Below are 20,943 nucleotides of genomic sequence, written 5' to 3'. Positions count from 1 at the left end.
CTGCAGATCGATTATTGCGCCGTTGTCCGTCAAAAAGTCCATTCCGAGAATTACGTCGCGGGAGCAGTTGGGCAAAACGACGAACACCGCAGGGTACGTCGTGCCGTCTATGGTGACGCGCGATGTGCACGTTCCACTTGACGTCACGAGGTGGCCTCCTGCTGTGCGTATGTGCGGAACATCCCATCTGGTCATAACCTTCTTCATCTTAGACGCAAATGGTCCGCTCATTACGGAGTAGTCGGCTCTCATGTCTACGAGGGCGACTACATCAAAGCCGTCGATGGACACCTTGACGTCGGATGCCGCCTTCCTCGAGTTCCGGGTGCGTCGGGGCGTCACATCTCGGCTTGTGCGTGTTGACGGTCGGGCACTGTGCGTCGTCGTTGTCATCGTCTTCTCAGCGGACGTCTCGGTCCGGTCGGGTGCGCGTCTTGGCGTATAGCTGTCGTCGTGTACGGGAGTCTCGTCAGGTCTGGGTCGGGTCGTCGGGATGAGGGCATGTTGTGAGTCACTGTCTTCCGCGAGTCGTTGCGTCGTTGGAGGGTTTTCATTTTTCCGCGATCGTGCAACTTTACCTCCAGAAGTTGCTGCTTTTAGTTTCCCTCGCGTGGGCTGGGGGACCTCCCACGGGCGAAGTCAGCATTGCTACGGCGGTTCGGCGATTGGTACGGTTAGGGCGATGGCGAGCGGTTGAAACGGGATGGGCCACGGCTGGTTTCAGATAGATACTCGTCGATCTCACGTGGTCGTTGGCCAGGGAGAGGGCGAGGTGCGTCGACGGAGAAACCACGCAGTCCGAGTCTCTTGTATGGGCAGCGACGGTAGATGTGGTCGGCCTCTCCGCAGTGGTAGCACAGAGGACGATTATCGGGAGTTCGCCATACGTCCGTCTTCCTCGGTGTCTGGTTTCGGGCTACCGGGGGTCGGGCGGGTGACAGTGGGCGGCGGTACGGCGGGGCCTCTTGACGGCGTGTGGGAGCAGGGCGGGGTCGACGAACAGCCGCAGAGTAGGTCATAGCCTCGGGCTCGCGGGGTGCTTCGGACGGCACAGAAGGTCCCAAAGCCTGCTGTACTTCTTCCCGGACCACGTCGGTCAGTGAAGTGACTTGAGGTTGTGGTGTCGTCATCGGGAAAAGTTTCCGCAGCTCCTCCCTTACCACTGCGCGGATAGTGTCGCGTAGTGAGTCGGAGTTAATAGCGCTGGCACCAATCGTCTCCGAAACCAGCGCATTGATTGGGCGGTCGTACTGCCTCGTTCGGATTTCGAGCGTCTTCTCCATCGCGGTGGCCTCAGACGCGAATTCGGACACGGTCTTGGGGGGGGTTGCGAACAAGGCACGCGAAGAGCTCTTGCTTCACACCTCGCATCAGAAACCGTAGTTTCTTTTCCTCCGTCATTCCTGGGTCCGCACGGCGGAAAAGTCGCTTCATTTCCTCGACGAAGATTACGACTCCTTCGTTCGGGTGTTGCGTTCGAGTTTCCAGTAAAATCGCAGCTCGTTCTTTTCTCACCACGGTCGTGAAGGTCTTAAGGAACTCGCTTTTGAACTGCGTCCAGTCGGTCAAGGCGCTCTCGTGGTTTTCAAACCAAGTTCGAGCAGCATCCTCCAAGTAAAAGAAAACATGCCGGAAGGTTTCTTCATCGTCCCACCGGTTGAAGATCCGCACGCGCTCCAGATTCTCCAACCATTCCTCTGGGTCTTCAGCGGGGGCTCCCCGGAACGATGGCGGTTCCCGGGGCTATCTCAGCATGATTGGCGACGTTGTTTCTTGTACCATGGTGTTGGTTGCAGCGTTCCTTCTCTTGGGCCCTTCTGGCATCAAACCGAACTCGGGTGGTAAATCTTGCAGGCGGAGGCTGGCTCTTGTTGGACTGTCTTGGCGGCTTCCCGAGGTTGTAGTGGGCATGAAGGGTGCGTATCCCGCACCTCCACCAGATGTCACGAAGCCAAGGACGACGCAGTTGTCTTGCAGTAGAAACAAGTTTATTGGAGCGAACTTGTGCTCCCCTAACAACTCAAAAGAATACAGAGGCGGCGAAACAGCGGTCAACAAAGTGACTTGCGTCAGCGAGCGTCGCAGAATCGAATGCCCCGGCGTCTGCTCTGCAGGCTTTTTATCTTTCGGCGCGCGTGGTTCTGGAACCGTCGATTCGCATCGAGAACATTGTAGATGCAAGAAGATTATTCCGGGATGTTCACGTTAGATCGGAATGCTTTCCCTATCACAACAGATAACACATGCGGCACAGAAAGAAAGAATGGAACATGCGCTTCCCTTGGCACGGAGATAACACAGACGGGCGCTGCCGGGCGGTAAAAGCAAAACACAAATAAACAAACCCAATGCATGGTTCGCGGCAATATGTAGTCGACAGGAGCAGGCAAGGCATGATGATGACGATAGTAATGATGATGGTTATGATGGTGACAATGATACAATGCAGAGGAAGGGGCTCGGTTATGCCTTTGTTTGGGCCTCAGGTAGCATACGAGTGTCCATGTCCAGTGGACTGCTCGTGAAGCGACGTAGTAGTAGTACTACTAGTGACACTATATTTAACATTGGGTTCAGGATAGGGGTGTGGCGGATGCCCAAAAGTTCCCCGCGACGTCTAGGACACACTTGTGACACAGACACGGGGCAAAATGGAGGTTCTACTCACTTCGAAACTGTCGACCGGCTGCTGATTGTCGCACCTGAACGCAGAAAACACTTATGGGCAAGCAAGTCGCAAGAACAGGGAGAGAAATGTATGAATTTCTGCAATTGAATGGTTAGGGTGTATTACGCATTATCCAAATCTTCTTATGTCGAATCCCGAATCCTACCTCGAGCGCAAATATTTGTCGTTTGCTTTCTACCCGACCAGCTTTTAATTTGTACCTCCACGTAAAGAGAAGAGAAACAACTTCCCCTATCGTTCGTTGGCTGGCTTTAGTGTTAACTTTTGCTTTTGTATGTGTACACTCTAACACACACACACACACACACACATATATATATATATATATATATATATATATATATATATATATATATATATATATAATTTGTTATGAGTAGTAAGTTCGCGGTGCTGCTACACCGCTACAGAACTCACATCGTTTGCTATCAATAGATGCGTAGCTACGGGAAGAATAGCGCTGGTGAAAACGGCTATAACTCTCGTTTTAAAAAAGGAAACAATAAAATGACTATGTACCTTCACGACATCTCTATGCATACCCCGACTTTCAATTACTTCGCACAACTCGTAAAGTTGTAAACGATACAGACTCCCAGCTGTTGTCAACGCTTGGGTTTCCAAGGGAGGGAAACCAACAGTACCATGCTTGCCTGATACAATGGGACCCCGATGATACGTCCCCCGGACTTACGAGGACCCGTTTCTTACGACGGATTACCGTGGTCCCGGCAAACTGCCCATAGAAACAATGCATTAGAAACACCGATGATATGACACTCGGGTGCACACGGTCCGCTTCATACGACGGGCTCTGGCCGGGTTAAACCGGCGTTTTTCCCATCTTTTACACAACTTCGCCGCCTCGTCTTGACCTTTCTTGATTCTTAATCCCCGTTTGAGGCTGCTTGATGTTCAAAGGTCGGCGGGCTGATCAGATTAATCGATGAATAGACGCAAGCCAGCAGGCGGGTACTCTAGAGCGGGAGTTTACCTTCTACGGCCACCGCCGGCAGCCGCACGCCAACGCGCCAACCGCATTAAGTCAACGTCCAGGTGGCTGGCGGACTGAATTTGAAGCTCCCATGGAGCCGCCGACGAACGCGAAACCATGTACGACGGACCCCACTGTGATGACCGAACATTCGCTTTCCTCACGCGCTCGATCCAAGTTTCTTCCTGTATGATTCTCGCTCTCGCCCTCTCACTGCTCGCTTCTTATCAGTGTCTTTCAAAGCGGCGTCGCCACACAGCTCCTTTCCTTGCCGCTTTCTTTCCATGGACGTCTCATTCTATCGTTCTTTTCGCTTGGCCTTGGCAGTTTCCCACCCGCCTCTTCCCCTTTAAATTTGCTCGACGACGTCGGTCTTTATCTCGCGGACGCGAGGTGCGGGATTGGCGGGCTAACGTGTGCGCCGTGGAGAGGAGGGGGGCATAAAATAGGTGGTTCTTTTTTAATGCGGGATTTTAGCTAAAGGGTCGCAAATTACGCGAGAACGCGATAATATAGTAGTTTCAATACGTTCTTAGCCCACCTGTCGCGTAAAACCGCCTACAAGGCCGGCATTTACCCGCACCCTGGTCATACGACCCCCCAGTCATTAAACGCTTTCGCGCTGTCCCTTGAAAGTCGTATTATCGGGGTTCAACTGTAGTGTGAAATTCTTGTCCTTCCGAGTTTCATTAAGTAATCACGAAGTCATGGTCACTAGCATTCCACAATGAGGAGAATAAATACGTAGAGATCCATGGACAAATGAACTGCGAACACAAAAATACGAACGAGAACGCGCAAGATTGAAAAATACTGTTCGTGGAGCTTCACATCGAACTCGCTATTGGTGCAAATGGAAAGCCACATTTCCAAACGTTGTCTTTTTAATTAAGCCACGCATCAATTTGACTTGCATTGAAACAAATCGCGCTATTCGTCTGTTCCGGTTCATACTTTGGTGTTCGCGTTCCATATGTCTACGAGTGTATATTCCATAATGTGATGTGTAATTTATACAGGTACGCTGGTCTTCTCTTTTCCCGTACTCGAATAGCTCCCAATTTTTGTTTTGAGAATGGCGGTTCACTTTGCGATATGTTGTGTTACCAATGGTGTGGGAATGCTAATCAAGCTACAGTGATCGCACATATTCAAGATTACCCGCTCTATTTTCGCAGGGATCTTGCTCCAGCTGCTGCTGGCCTTTTCAGCTGTGAGCAACAGCCAGCGTTTATTTTCGTCGAACTTCAAAGAAAGGAATGGGAAACTGCGCTGCATTGAAGGAATGCGTTTTTTCAGCGCCGCTTGGATCCTCGCCATCCACAACTATTTTTTAATTGACCCGCACAGTATAGGTATGCAATTATTCTTGCGCTCTGTGACCCCAAGAGTATATTTCGCGAGTTAGAGAAATAAATATAGCGAATTCTCGAAGGGTAAGTCTGTGGCCTAGAGGGTAATGGATGCTGCTCGAGAACGAGGGAACACAAGTTCCTTGATGGACAGCTGTGGCATTTTTTGTTGAAGCAGAACGTCAAAGTTTCCAATGACGGGAGAGCTGGGAAGTAAAATATATACTAATAATCCTCGGGTAGCCCCAAAATGGTTAATAGGAGCTCGGAATAAAATGCTTGCAAAAAGATGACAGGTGTATTAAAAAAATCCCGCCAATCCACCCCGTGAATGTGGTTGGAAAACAAAGCTGTAAACGGCACCCATAACGATTACCCATGCGACGTCACTTTAATTTACTCACATCGCTCCACAAATAGTAAAAGCAGAGAGAAAATGCACTTAACCACACCATTTATTACTTCAAAGAGATATTATTGGTAAGGTGAAATCAATTCACGATGCATGAACGCTTTTTGGTTGAATTGTATTGGTGTAGCACAAGAGTGGAAACTTTTTTTATAAAATTAAAGTATGCTCCAACCCGGTGTTAGACGATCTGACTTCAACGTCTCTGCGCCGCGGAGGGAGGCGACGAGATTTGCGGCACAGAAGGAGGTTGAGGAGGAAGAAATACTTCTGTTCAAATTTCTGAACGGCCCAGAGTGCAGCCCTGGGGAGTGATTCCTTATTCTGTGGGGCCCATATGCACTCCGCGCGGCCTGTGTTATGTCCACCCGCTGAAGTTGGGTAGGTAGAGAGGGGCTGGACAGCAGCATCTCCCATTGCTCTTGTTGGGTAGTTGACAGAAAGAGAGGAGGGTGCTTAGGGCTAAAGTCGCACGCCCCGATTACGGGGCGGAGTGTTCCTACTTCTGAGAAAAAATTACATTCAGCGTCGTAGCGATTCGGATGCATTAAGTGAAGACCCGTAGGCTGTGGGAAGGAGCCCCGATTGTATGAGTCGTAGGGTAGTTTGTTGTTCTTTGGAAAGGTCACGGTAAGGCTAAGGTACGGTCTGTCTCAGAAGGCGATAATGCTGGGTTATCTCCCTGAACGTGACAAGCGGGAGACTGTCCTCGTGCAGCTCCATAGCACGAGAGGTAAAAGCGCAGGATTGTTGCGTGGGCGTATTTGTTGCCCTACATTGAAGCGTGAGGGGGTGTCCAGATGAGCTGAATGTAACCATTTGGGGAGGGGTTTTTTAGCACGCGCAGTGCAGGTCAGGACACCCAACCCGACTGGTAATTCCAGTAGGCTTGCTGGAAATCGGTGACTACCCTCCGAACCCCTGGTTGAGTGAGAGCTAAAGTGATGGCTGCCTCTTCTGCTGCCGTCATTTCTTGGGTCCTTAGCGAGGTACACGCAAGGAGGTTGGTTCTGGAGGTAGCCACGATGATGGCGTATTGCTACCCTAGATATTTGCAGGCGTCTGTGTAAACAACTGCGTGATCCCCACCGAGGGCGGTGTTTAGCGCTTGAGCCCGTGCTTTTCGGTGACCCTCGTCATGTGAGGGGTTCATATTCCTAAGCAAAGGGAGCATTTTTAATTTTAGTCGGCAAGAGTCCGGGAGTACGTCAAGCGGAGTGACATTCTGGGCTGCCCAGCCAATCTGGTGAAGCATGCGGTTACCCACCGCAGTTCTGAGTCGGACCTTCTGGTTTGAAAGATGGCCTTCTATCAGCTCTTCCACCGTGTTGTGGAGTCCCGTGCTAAGCAGCCTCTGTGTGGACGCACTAATGAGAAGTCCAATGGCCTGCTCGACCGCCTTTCTAATCATTATATAAGGCATCTCTATGTCTTCCTTGTCGAGAAGAAGAAATGGGGTTGACGTAAGTGACTCTCGAGAGGACAAAATTTTCAATTAATCGAAAGGTACCGGATTCTTTTAGGCCTCGCTTCTTGGTGGCAAGTCGCCTGATCATGTGTATGATTTGATTAATGCTGTTTTTGAGGCGATGCCAGGAGACGTCCCTCTTGGTGTTAGCCTCGAGATGTAGTCCCAGGATCTTGATGCTGGGGCTTGGAGTGATGGTCTGGCCATCAAGGAGTATTTGAATGTATTCCTTGATTTGGCGTGAGGGCGGACGACAAGGAGCTGTGATTTTTTACGTAAACACTGGAGGCCACAGGCTTTAGCACATTGGCGTACTGGAAATGAGATGTCATGCATTGGTGTGAGCTTCCTTTCATTTTTGTAACTCTTAGCACATGAGCAAGGTGCGCACAGGGCCGCTAGACGGGCATGAGTGGTCGCGTGACGCTTTCACGTGGCATTCAGCGAGAACGAAGGGGGTAAACCCGTAGATGTACTTAGTGAGTACACCACCTGTCTTCCGTCTCTTCGTGTGGGCTCGTAGCTAAATCGGTAAGACGACGGGCTCTCGCTTTGTTAGTCTGTTAGTTCCAGGTTCGATTCCCGGCGGTGCCACTAAATGTTTTTATTTGTTCGCTGGAGTTTTCTGGTGACACCAACGGTCGCGAAAGAACCCTTGGGGGGTAGAGGTAAAAAGCTTTGCTTTAAAACGGGCACTGAGCCGTCACGTCACGATCCTGTTGAATAGCTGTACTCCGCTGGCAGCCCCAACACTGATAGCATGACACTACGAAATGCCAAGTAGCTCATGCGCGTAAGTTCTCTGTTTCCCCTGAGCAATCATCTGCTTAGAGATGTGTGATTGCGCCAATGCCCATTGGCGGCATTAACTAGGGATTGGATGCCAAAAGGACTCTAGGCTTTGCACAGTGTTACGAAGTTTTCCAGAGATTATCGTAAAGGAATGTATTAGGCTTATCATTTAACATCAAACACCTAATTTTGACACATGCCGCCTTATACAACCTTGCAGATGTGTTAGTGTTTCGAGGAGTGTTTGCTTTGGTGTGCAGGAGTCTGTGTAACTTGTGTTGAAGCGTCCCAATGCTATATCTTTATTTTTAGTTATCATACTCTGTAAGCATGAGGCATTACATAGCGGGGTAGTCATTATACAAAATAAATTTCTCGATGAAATTAATAAAGTTATTGGCGTCAGAGATAACATCATCAAAGCAGAAGGGTGGTTTGAATCATTCATCGTTGGTAGTAAAAAGGAATCAAAACAAAATTCTTGCGACAAGTGGGAGCTTCAAACAGGGATCACTCGCCCTTTCGGGTAGATATGTATGACTGCGGGAAAATCAGTTCATTCTTAAGAGTATCGTTCGTAATTAATCTCTCGAAAAACACACTGAGAAAAGAACATACCACGCAACCCTTGGTAAGGCACCCACGGAATAGTTTCAGTGGCAAGGCACCTGCATGACGAGAAAAAGTGGCTGACATCAACGTTTAGGTAACAAGTTGGAGGCCGCGATAGCTTTACTTCGTCGTCGATGCGGCGTGCTGGAATTATACTGACGCATTCGCCACTCTATAACGGCTCAGGGAAAAAGCAGCAGCAACAGTTTTAGTTTTTATAACTGCAGAAACCGCGGAGAGCGCAGCACATTTTCCAATAAGCCTGGCTTTAGTGCCCGGACGGGCTTTCATACCAGATGGCAACTTTTGACCAGTTATTTTTTTTGTGGCCGTACTAAACTGTCGTTTGATAGGACCAGTCGAGAATAATACTTGTTGAAAGCGGTGCAATGGTGTCTCCTTTTCGGTTTACGACCTGATTGCCTAGCTTCAAATACCACCAGTCACGCCCCAAAATGTTGGTCTCCCAAAAAAGAACTATACTTCCTTATGGCTTTTGTTATTACTCCATTTTATGGATACCTTATTTGGGGCCGTTGGCTTTATGCAAAAAAAAAGGGGCTGCTGATAACTCCAGCAGGCTGGTGACGTTTCGCTTATCAATTAATCCATTACCTAATTAAATGTCATGATCAGCGTGAGAGATGAAAACACGATGTTTCCTCTAAAAAAAGTACGTCCCACACCCAGACCTGCGAGCGGCAAACACCAGTACGTACCTTTAAGCCGTTCCACGCGAAAAGAATCACTCGTCGGCGCGGACACCTATGTCGTGAGAGCTAAGTTCACTGCGGAGGCGTGGTGCTTAATGAATTAACCTATCCTTTCCAGCTGCTCCGCCGTAGTACTATTGTCGGCGAGCGTATTGGGCGTGCCTCCACCGTTTAACAATCCAGTTGTCGCTTCGCTCGATCCCAGCTTCAGGCAGGCTTTTCCTTATGGCTGCTGCTGTAATCGTTTCTTGTTTATTGCGATAGTCATTTGGGGCTGACGAGGGGTGGTGATTTATAACGCACGCTCCAATCACGCTCAGGTAATGGAAATAACCCGCTGAATCACCCACAGCGGCAATTAATAGCATTGCTTATGTCTACCAGAGAGCAAGTTACGTCGCTACTCAGATGCTGGCATATCACGTTGTTTGCAAAGCTACCATCACACTATCTTGCACACGTTCTTTAAAGCGACCACGATGATAATTTTCTGATTAAAACAGCGCAATGGGGAGGACACGAGTAAAATCGAACAGGGACAGCGCCCGTCTTTGTCAGTTTTCACTGGTGTCCTGTCCCTTGCGCTGTTTTAATCGTGGATCCTTACCGACTCGCCCAGCTTTGCACTCTTGTTCAGTATCATTTTCGCCATTATCGCATGGTCCAAGGCTGAAATACTATCTAGGTGCACGTGGACCTCCATGCTATCTGTTTTAGGCCGTTAAGCAAACCAGTATATTGGTCTGTGCAGTCCAGCTACAATTGGGAAAATCAGACTTGTCATCACCGGCCCGGGCCCGGAAGCAGCTTGCGATGCTATTATTTAGGAAAGGGCAAGAAGACCGAAAACGTATATACACGGGTGGTTCAGTGATGTAATCCAGTTCGCAGATGAGGTTGTCGTGTCAGTAGATTTCACTATAATTTGACTTTGTGTTACCCGTGCCACGAGCACGAAAGCTACTGAGCTTGTAGCCATTCTTGGAGCTTCAATACATTATATCAGCCGCCCTCCCAAACGTTTTCTATATTTTCGGATTTTACAGGCGGCCAACAAAGTCTGGGAGTAACCGTGCACCATGTTTTTTTTCCACCAACTGGTGAGAGAGATTCGAGAGACATTCCACAAGGCCAGTATCGATGGGAATGGGATTGATCTGAGATTATATATTTATTATGAGGTTGATAATGAATGATGTTGCTAGTGGCTTTTCAGTCACTGCCCAAGTAAATGAAACAAATTCGGCGATGCAAGTGCCCAGACAGGCCATGGTAGTGAACGACCCATCTTGCTGCGCAATCGAGGACAAACGGCGCGAGGACGCTCCGTTCTTTTGCTCAAGCGAACACCCCAAAACAAAAGAATACAACAGACTTTTAATACAAGCCTACGTCCTTGATCATCTTGAATTGCCGGCCTCCGTGACAGCTGTCTGGGTCTCAGGGGACTGCACTGTGTGAACTGCGGTTGCGAACAAACACCGCGAAATTCTACTACTGCTTCATTGGGAGGGCGAGCAGCGTCTGTGCAAAGCTATTTTTCTACAGAGACAGCTGAAAATGTAACTTTTGTAGCCTCTAAAATTCGCCCGTGAAAAGTGTGCCTGCCAACGAGTTGATCCAATTGGACAATCGGTCGATAACGGTAGACGAAATCCTGAGACTTTGACCCCTACCACTCCTTTCACAACAGGCGAGCAAAGATGTACTCTGTACCAGCTTCCCTAAACGGCTCTACTGCCTTACAAAGAAACTACAAGGTCACGCGCGTATCTCCTCCAATCTCCTTCCTCCCTTCTAAAATCGATTTTACCCCCAGAAGCCAACTCACCGGACAACATAACAAACTGGCGTCTACAGCTTCTGCACTTTCCGGCCTTTCCTTTCGTCTTTATGCACCCGCTGGCAGGGCCATCCCTCTAAGTTCTCTAGGTGGAAATGAGTGGCCTAGTTAAAAGCCTAAACAACATCACCATGCGTAAGCCGAACTAAAACGCGTGTAGGAAACCTTCGTGACTGAGAGGTGGTATATAAAGTGTGCCGCTTTTTATCGAGGCTGATGCTCGCAGAGCGTTCGAGCTCGCGTTCGTGTGAATGTTTCGCACATGTATACTTGTGTCGCCTCTCAGTAAAACTGTTGCTGTATACGGCAACCGATGCCTTTGATCTCGTTGTTTGAAATAAATGAGTCCGATTACTTCCATGTCAGCCAATCTCAGCATGACTTTTTAAAATTTTTCATCAGTGAAAGGGAAATATTGCTTTCCTCTGACTGACGAGAGTAGGGGGGGTGGAGGAGCGGGGGCACCTAGGCAGGTATAAAAAGCATCCAACCCCCGCTTTAAACCGTTTAATGCAGTAGAAAATGAATTTGTACAGTATTAACACCATTCATCTCCGGAGCCAACGTCTGTTTAGAAGGCCCTCACATCTGATGCCTCCAAGCCCATTCAGTTGCCGTAGCTACAGCAGAGACCTTCCAATCACTACCTAACAAAAAGTAGAAGCGTTTAACCGCGATTAGTCGTCAATAAAGCATCTCATGTGCATACATTTGGTTTTATTACTTCTGCATTTCGTAGCCACGTACCTGGACCTACTAGCACTCAAATCAAGCCTCCCACTCACAACGGTATACGCTGGTTTCCTAAGCGTTGAAACCTTCTTTCTGATCAGGTGAGCTAATGGATGGCATTTGGTGTTAATTTTGACTTTCTAGCAATAATGGAAGAACTATCCATAAAATGTGTCGGTAGTAGTTCACGCATTGTGCAATATTAAAGTACTGGCTTGATGCGACGTGGCAAATGTGTTGCGAGGGGAATAGCTGAATAGAAAAAATGTCGACCACCCAGATATTTCGGCTGCCTATGAAGCCGCAAATTATTCTGAGGGGGAACTGGCTATTGCGGATGACAGGAGATTGCTAATAGGTACTGCTTAGGGAGGACTGAATTAATTGGCCCGGCATGTAGGCATTTCGCTTGACCGAGTAATCAGTTCATTTAAAGTTATTTCCGTTGACGGGCAGTATACTAGATGTCATGACCCGCGATACTCGCTCCCTGTCATTGTTTTTATGTTGTGTTTTTAAAGAGACTCTGCGGCGCTGCCGATAAGCGCTTTCACTCTCTCCTTCGCGTCTGGAAGCACTGCGAAAGCTACAGTTATAGCCAGCCCGGTGCCGCACTGGGTGATTTGCCCGTTGCAGCAGCGGCGCCTTCCGTTTGTGCTTTGCTTTTGCGGCCTTTTTTTAAAGTCACTATCGAGTACATGTATTCCTCCAACTGAAAGAAAGCCTGCCAATAGCCGATACATTGCCGTAATCACGTAATGCGAGGGTTAGAAGAACGCCAAGACAGGGAAAGAGAGAATTTTTTTGTGAAGTTTTAAAGTTGTCTTAAGGGCGTAGAGCAGTAATTTTTGACTGATGTACTTTGTCACAATTATTGTAAACAAAAGCCCTTCGCGTATTTTTTAGGGAAAACAATCCTTGCAACTCATCTTCGTTTTTTATCCATCTCGCAAGCACAAAACTTGTAAATTAAGTTTTTTTTTTCCTTCATAGCTTGCTTCGTTTGAACGTCACCAGATGCGTTATCCGTGCGGAGGCAGCCAGCCCCGTAAGGCCTGGTATAATTTCGCGTTTTTCGGCAGGCGGAGAACACATCAAGTTCCCATTTTTAAACCAAGACAGATAATCATAACCGCTGCAGCACCGAAAAAAATGGTGGCAGGGAGGTTGTAGTTTGTCTTCGAAGAAAAGGTAGCGCTACATAAGATGAAACACTTAAAACAGCCGACCGGTCGGATAACGTATACATATGCAGTGCTCGTCCCGGCTGCCTTTTCTGTCATTTTCTGTGTTTTTTTTCGTTGCTACCTCTTCGGAGACAAGATTTAAGCAGCGTAGCCTAAATCGCCGGTATGCTGCAGCTTTCGTTGCGTAGTGGAGGGTGGTTGTGGTCAAAACCTCCCTCCCCAAACACCTTTCATACCTGCTTCATGCGCAACTTTACCTCTTTCACATTTGCATAGCACGATATTTCGCGCGAACCCGTATTATAGAGAAAAATATGACGGTAGGTGGGAGGCAAAATTAAGTAAGTACACGTAAGCACACACCCGTGATGGCTACCTCAAAATACGAGCTGGTGATCAGATCCTCAATAGAGTGACTGAGGTAGCAAAACGGGTCGAAATAAAGAAGCCAGTTACTAGAAATAATTTATTCTAGATAACCACTGATTGATTGATTGATTGATTGATTGATTGATTGATTGATTGATTGATTGATTGATTGATTGATTGATTGATTGATTGATTGATTGATTGATTGATTGATTGTAGGGTTTAACGTGCCGACGAAACGCAGGTGATGAGGCGCGCCGTAGTGGACGGCCCAGATTAATTTTAACCCCCTGGAGATCTTTAACGTGTAGAAAACTGGGCTAGTTGGTACAAATTCATCATCACAGCCCACAAATAACGGAACAAAAGGGGGAAAACACTCGACAAGCGCTGAAGCCAGCGCTTTTATCTTTTTTTTATTTTTTATTCTCTATAACAAGTCCCTAGTTTATTTGCAAAAAAACATTTTTGTGCCTTCATCAAGTTACAGTCGATCTAAACAGGTTTTTTTTAACTCTTGCCCGCAACAAGCCTTTTTGCGATGCCTCATAACCCCGAATTTCTCCCGCGCTCATGGCTTGATTATAGTCGACTACAAGGCATCTGTGCAGATCCTGTGCGCATCAATTGCATGTTGCGTACCCGACGTCCTCACCTAGTGGGTCACATGTCAGGTCCCGTTTCTTTCCTACATTCCCGTGGTTTCAAAGCTTTGAGGCTGCGTGTCGTGTGGACGCAGCCTACACATTCCGCATTGATATCTCAATGTAACGTCAGTCACTCTTAATTGCTGTGTCGCAATTTCAGCTCATCAAGCGTGTTGGCGTGGGCCGTTGTGTGGCTCCGCGATTTGAAGGTTGCGTGAGTGTGCCAGTGTAGATGTATGTGTATTTGTGCGGAAGATTTTTGTAGCGTGACCTACACTGGCCGAGATTGAGCAGTTTTGCGTCACTCCTGAGGAGCCGTGCTGCGCATGCGCGAGGAGCAGTGACGTCACAGTGTGCACAGGACGTTGCTCGGTGCCCGGCGTCTCTCACACACCCCACGCGCCCAGCGTCTGCGCCGACCTCCATTCCGCACGTGGCGACCCGGTCCACTTGAAGATCATGCGAGGGGTGGCCGGGTGTGGAACCGATGGCTCGTGCGTCACAGCAACACCGGCGTGCGCCTGTAGAACCAGCTTAGCTCTGGGGCGATTGCTGATGCTTCGCCGGAGCCGCTTGATAAATATACATGGGTCACATAATGCGCACACCTTGTGTGTGTGTCATTAAAGCAGCAGTAAGCATCATAATCAAGGTAATCCTACACAACCAGGAAAGTTAAGAATGACAAGCTCAACCTTAGCTCACGGTACGTATATCCTGGCATAGCCGAGCTAAGCCACTCCTAATTTTTTTCATGTCTGTGAGTGTTACTTAAGTGTATAGAGAAATCATAGCGTGTCCGCATTGTTGGCATCAGCGGCATCTCGACGACGAAGGAGCCAAATCCTGTGGTCGGCGCTATTCCTTTACGCGAGATTTACATATTCCCCTTGGTTCGTTAAACGCCGCAATTTTATTTGTTTCTCCTACTTTTTAATAATAGAACTTATCGAACCGGTCTAACGGTTGCCGTCGTTTTGCGAGCCGGGTGAGGGTGACATTTAGCCAGACCCGAAATGAACCAGAACAAAACGATGCCACTCGAACGCGAACCCGAACCGCACCGGTATTTTTTAAAGCAAAGCTTTTTACCTCTACCCCCCAAGGGTTCTTTCGCGACCGTTGGTGTCACCAGAAAACTCCAGCGAACAAATAAAAGAATTTACTGGCACCGCCGGGAATCGAACCGGGAACTAACATACTAACAAAGCGAGAGCCCGTCATCTTACCGATTTAGCTACGAGCCCACACGAAGACAGGGAAGACAGGTGGTGTACTCACCAAGTACATCTACGGGTTTACCCACTTCGTTCTCGCTGAATGCCACGTGAAAGCGTCGCGCGACAACTCATGCACGTCTAGCGGCCCTGTGCGCACCTTGCTCATGTGCTAAGAGTTACAAAAATTAAAGGAAGCTCACACCAATGCATGCCATCTCATTTCTAGTACACCAATGTGCTAACGCCTATGGCCTCCAGTGTTTACGTAAAAAATCACAGCTCCTTGTCGTCCACCCTCACACCAAATCAAGGAATACATTAAAATACTCCTTGATGGCCAGACCATCACTCCAAGCCCCAGCATCAAGATCCTGGGCCTACATCTCGAGGCTAACACCAAGAGGGACGTCTCCTTGCATCGCCTCAAAAACAGTATTAATCAAATCATACACATGATCAGGCGACTTGCCACCAAGAAGCGAGGCCTAAAGGAATCCGGTACCTTTCGATTAATTGAAAATTTTGTCCTCTCGAGAGTCACTTACGTCAACCCCATGTCTTCTTCTCGACAAAAGACATAGATATGCTTTATATAATGATTAGAAAGGCGGTTGAGCAGGCCATAGTTCTTCTCATGAGTGCGTCCACACTGAGGCTGCTTAGCACGGGCTCCACAACACGGTGGAAGAGCTGATAGAAGGCCATCTTTCTAACCAGAAGGTCCGACTCAGAACTTCGGTGGGTAACCGCATGCTTCGCTAGATTGGCTGGGCAGCCCAGAATGTCACTCCGCTTGACGTACTCCCAGACTCTCGGCGACCAAAACTAAAGATGCTCCCTTTGCTTAGAAATATGAACCCCTCACATGACGAAAGTCAACGAAAAGCACGGCCTCAAGCGCTAAACACCACCCTCGGTGGGGCTCATGGAGTTATCTACACAGACTTCTTCTAACATCGAGGGCACCAACACGCCATCATCGTGGCTACCTCCAGAGCCAAACTCCTTGCGTGTACCTCGCTTAGGACCCAACAAATGACGGCAGCAGAAGAGGCAGCCATCACCTTGGCTCTCACTCAACCAGGGGTTCAGAGGGTAGTCACCGATTCCCAGCAAGCCTACTGGAATTACGAGTCGGGTTGGGTGTCCTGACCTGCACTGTGCGTGCTAAAAAACCACTCCCCAAACGGTTCCATTCAGCTGATCTGGACACCGCCTCACACTTCAATGGAGGGCAACAAATACGCCCACCCAACAAGCCTGCACTTTTACCTCCCGTGCTGTGGAGCTGCACGAGGACAGTGACCCGCTTGTCACGTCCAGGGAGATAATCCAGCATTATCGCCTTCTGAGACAGACCGTACCTTCGCCTTACCCTGACCTTTCCAGAGAACAACGAACTACCCTACGGCTCATACAATCCGGGCTCCTTCCCACAGCCTACGCGTCTTCACGTAATGCATCCGAATCGCTACGACGCTGAATGTAAATTTTTCTCAGAAGTAGGAATACTCCGCCCCGTAATCAGGGTGTGCAACTTTAGCCCGGAGCACCCTCCTCTCTTTCCGTCAACTACCCAACAAGAGCAATGGGAGATGCTGCTGTCCAGGCCCTCTCTACCTACGCAGCTTCAGCGGGTGGACAGAACACAGGCCGCGCGGACTGCATATGGGCCCCACAGAAGAGTAAATCACTCCCCAAGGCTGCACTCTGGGCCGTTCAGAAATCTGAACAGAAGTATTTCTTCCTCCTCCTTCTCAGCCGCAAGTCTCGTCGCCTCCGTCCGCGGCGCAGAGACGGAGAAGTCAGATCGTCTAACACCGGGTTGGAGCTTACTTTGATTTTATAAAAAAAAAGCTTCCACTCTTGCTACACCAATACAACTCAAGCAAACACCGTTCATGCATCATGCATTGATTTAACCTTACCAAGAATATCTCTTTGAAGTAATAAATGGTGTGGTTAAGTGCATTTCACTTCTCTCTGATTTTACTATTTGTAGAGTGATGTGAGTGATTTTAAGTGACGTCGCATGAGTAATCGTTATGGGTGCCGTTTACAGCTTTGCTTTCCAACCACATTCACGGGGTGGATTGGCGCGATTTTTTTTGTTTCACTGCTCTGGTTAAATAGATTGGGTTATAATGTACCCAACAGAAACGTAGCTTTAAAACGAGCTGTTTCTTACCTTACTCTCATATTCACTATCCTGCGCACTTAAGGTGCCTTATGAGACAAAAATAAATCAAGTGGAACTTTTATACGCATTTAGGTGCCGACAATCACGAGTGCGTAGAATATGGAAGAAAAAAGGACGGAGTAAATCGTGGTGTCATAAAGTGACGGCATTTAACAAAAACCTGAAGAAACATTTATTGGTTTAATCTTTTGTTGTACAGCTGTACATTCTAGCCTAAAATACTATCATTGCAGTAGCTCGTTTACAACACAATTTTACAGTGAACCTGAGTGCGAGATTACGTCTGAGCCGAGCTGTTCCTCACTTTAAACAACATAAACTTGCTGTTGCGAACCGAAATACACACCAGAAATATATCTTCCTGACACCTTTTTCTCGCCGCAGGGAACTTTTAGAAGGTTTTTTTTTATTCCGTTTAACCAGTTTAAGCGTCAAGATTTGAGCTTATGTGCTTTTACTTTCAGTGGATTTATGGTTTCTTATGGAATTTTCAAAGAACGGGAAGACAGTAATGTTTCTACACCCTGGCTTTTAAAAATTTGGAGACGATACATCAGGTAAGACGTAACGGTTGTCCTAGAACTTCTTACACTAACATAAATACTCTTTGTCGGTCCTTTCATGCAACGTGCAAATTTAAGTAAAACGTACGGCATTCCACTAATTTTTTGCAAGTGTTTGACTAGCCTAGAGGTAAACATGATGTAATAGGATAATAAAAGACCACAAAGAAGCATATCAATAAAACGGTGATGCAATCAACATTGCTGGGACTAACCCACTTACTGAAAAATAACAAATCGGACTGTCAGCGGGAAGGCACGATTCCGCTCGAGAAAGGCGATTACTGTCTCTGGCGTTGATAAGAGCTTTGCAGGGTGCGCGATAGCCCACGTGGTTAAAGAGGTCAAAAAGACAAAATACAACTCTGTCCAATTTGAAAGACGTAACCTTTGCCAACTCCCTCAGCTCTGTTTTAAGCTCGGGAAGGGGCTTTTTCACCAAAAGAACACAAGAAACATTCAAAAACTCAAATTTGGCGCTACAGATACGTGACATGGGCAAGACTGACGTAGTATGATCCAGCACTAAAACACAGTTATTCAGTGTGTTAACTGCACGTTAGTCTTCAACCGATGCAATGAAACGGAACTAAAGGTCCCATCACAATCGTCCAGTCATGTGTCTTGGCCGTGGCTGAGGTGGGCGGCCGGCAAATCGCACAAGCAATATCCTGTGACGTCATAGAGATGCGCCGGAAAGTGTCCGGGGAGTTTCCGCTGCTCATTTGTTTTCTTTAACGTTCGAATAATTTGTTCAAACCTTTCGATCGGATTGGCATAATTGTCATCGGGGCGAAGGAGTCCTTTTAGTAAACCGAGCCTGTCCTTTGTTTTCGTAGCCCCATTAAGAAGCACATATGAAGGCCAGCTCTCGTCATTGACAACGAAATGATAATTGTACGTTAAATAGTAGAGCGTGACGTAAGGGGAAACAATTGATTGATTAGTGTAATATTTCATGGTCGCTAGCGCCATGCCTAGCAGTTCCACCTGAGCGAGTTGTTTCGAGTGGAGCAACATAATAATGGTGGCGACTATTAACACCGACCATAAATAAAAGCCGAACTGGTCGAAAAATTAAGGAGGAATGGACCAGTGGTGTGACTTTCCTGATGGCCTAAATTCCTTTTATATATGAAAAAAAGCGTTTTAACTATTAAGGGACATGTTTCTTGTTCCTCACTTGAGCCAGATAATAACGGTCATACAATATAAATGACCAAGCTAGACGCTTCAGATTACTTTGAAAGAATGACCGCATTTGTGACGACTCAAGACAGTTAAATCACAGAACATTGTATTGCAGTGCACTAGAAGATAGAGGTGAGATGTGCGGGGGACAAACCAATGGACAACGCGGGGTCTTTTCTTCGATGAAAAACTTGTATGGAGCACAGGCGCCCCTCACGAAGTGTTCTTGCGGCTAGCGCCACCTAAAATAATATTTGCGAGTACGGTGAACTGGACAAGTTGGTGTATGTCCATGCTGAAAACAGGGCAGAAAAGGCGAATACAAAAAGGATAAACACAAACATGGCACTGAGCTCCAACCTAACCATTTTGCTTAACCGTCTAGTCCGCCCTCTTGAAGGGGAGTACCAAGCGGACAAAGCTTGCACCTCCGGTGGGCGGAAGCCATAGCGTAGAAGCCACGAGATCACATGAGCCTTGCATACGTACACGATACGTAGAAGCCAGGAGGGCTTGATTTTACCGCGTTTTTTTGCGGCATTGTCATAGATGAACCACTTATTGGAAATAATTTGACAACTTGTCGCATGGGCACTTGTAAAGCATGCCGCACAACCAAGACATTTCTGTAGACAATAAGATGTGTGTTTATTTACGGACAGAAATTGGTTCTGTATAAACGTGTACATGTGCCGCGCTCATCAGGCAACTTTTCTTGACCACATCTTTTGTCCTAAGGTTGGCTATAACCCCATTCTTCCTCGTCCTGGTGCTGCTCATTTACCCCATCTTCTTGCGGGGACCCGTGGCCGACCAGATAAAAGAAGACGGGCTAGTCAAGCCGTGCCAGAAGCACTGGTGGCGTGCCCTATTACACTTGATCAACATTGGGAATATGACTGACATGGTGAGAGACATGCCGTATCTTTCTGCCGCAAGTTAAGTTTTCTAACTGCAGACAGGTTCAATCACGAATGACGACAACAAAGTGATCTTCTTAATGATTATTTCTAGAGGCAGCTATTATTGGAGGGTAGGAGTTGTTCCTATGTGTAGGTGTACGCGTTGGCAAAAGCCGCTGTTACGACAATTGCACCACAAAGATCTAAATCCATTGCACAAGTTGTAGCAGTTTAGGAAATGAGTGGCAGTCAGCAATCGTTGAAAGGTCACGGAAATGTCCTCCAGCTCGTTAATTTCGAAACACTTCATTCGCAGTTTCAAGTAAATGCACATTTTGGATACCACAGCCTGAATGGCAAGTAACACGCGATATGGGCCCTGCAATGTGTGTAGAGGAATTCTCCCAGACTTTTTTTAACTGCGAGTACAGTATTTCTAATTAAGCCACAATTCGTCTTAAACCCAATCGCTGTTGTGGAAACATCTAGGTATTTTGTAAACAAAGTTTGTGAACACACAAGCGCATTTAGGTTGTAGAAAAAATGATATGCTGTGTACAATGATTTTTCAATCGCTGTATGCTCATCTTAACCCTTTGAGTCCTGAATTTACTATTTCGAGCGAAAATTGTTTTTCCGCGTGTTTTTGTACCACAGTGGACCTCAGAAAAACAGAAATGAAAAAGTTACGCTAATATTGCACGTATTTATTAATTTGAAGGCACGATAATTAATTACGTCATTAGGCAATTAAAATTTTTCTCTTTGTAAAAAAGAATTTTTTTCTTCTTGTCGTAAAACCTATGACAGCCTGATCTTGCCGACAAAATATACAGCTGGTAATACAAGTATTTACAGATTTACAGACATTTTGGCAAACCGGAATTTCCGTTTCCTTACCCGCCCTGTCGTCATACGCTGTAACCTCTGAAGCTTCTTGTGTTTCATATCGTCCAGCCCCGCGAACACTCAATAATGGTGACGTCTATCGCAAACTGCACCCTTAAACAACCCTCGCACAGAAAACTAGCAGTTTTCATTTTGTTCTTAAGGCGATAGA

At 47.3% G+C, this 20,943-nt stretch overlaps 1 protein-coding gene across 3 annotated transcripts in view; it reads left to right on the top strand.

The window, feature by feature from the left end:
• The window catches only part of LOC144178920 (nose resistant to fluoxetine protein 6-like), a 157,180-nt gene that overhangs the window by 53,130 nt on the left and 83,107 nt on the right, over window positions 1–20,943 (top strand). For all 3 annotated transcript variants that reach the window (XM_077707087.1, XM_077707078.1, XM_077707070.1), the window contains exons 7-10: window positions 4,862–5,038; window positions 11,612–11,705; window positions 17,692–17,784; window positions 19,720–19,888. In XM_077707087.1, coding sequence (XP_077563213.1) covers window positions 4,862–5,038; window positions 11,612–11,705; window positions 17,692–17,784; window positions 19,720–19,888 — 533 coding nt within the window. The remainder of the gene's footprint in view (window positions 1–4,861; window positions 5,039–11,611; window positions 11,706–17,691; window positions 17,785–19,719; window positions 19,889–20,943) is intronic.

Source organism: Haemaphysalis longicornis, unplaced genomic scaffold (assembly GCF_048455015.1).
Source record: "Haemaphysalis longicornis isolate Haplotype H1 unplaced genomic scaffold, Haemaphysalis longicornis Haplotype H1 scaffold_1, whole genome shotgun sequence".
Classification (NCBI taxonomy): Eukaryota; Metazoa; Arthropoda; class Arachnida; order Ixodida; family Ixodidae; genus Haemaphysalis; species Haemaphysalis longicornis.
This window is presented reverse-complemented; position numbering and strand designations above follow the sequence as displayed.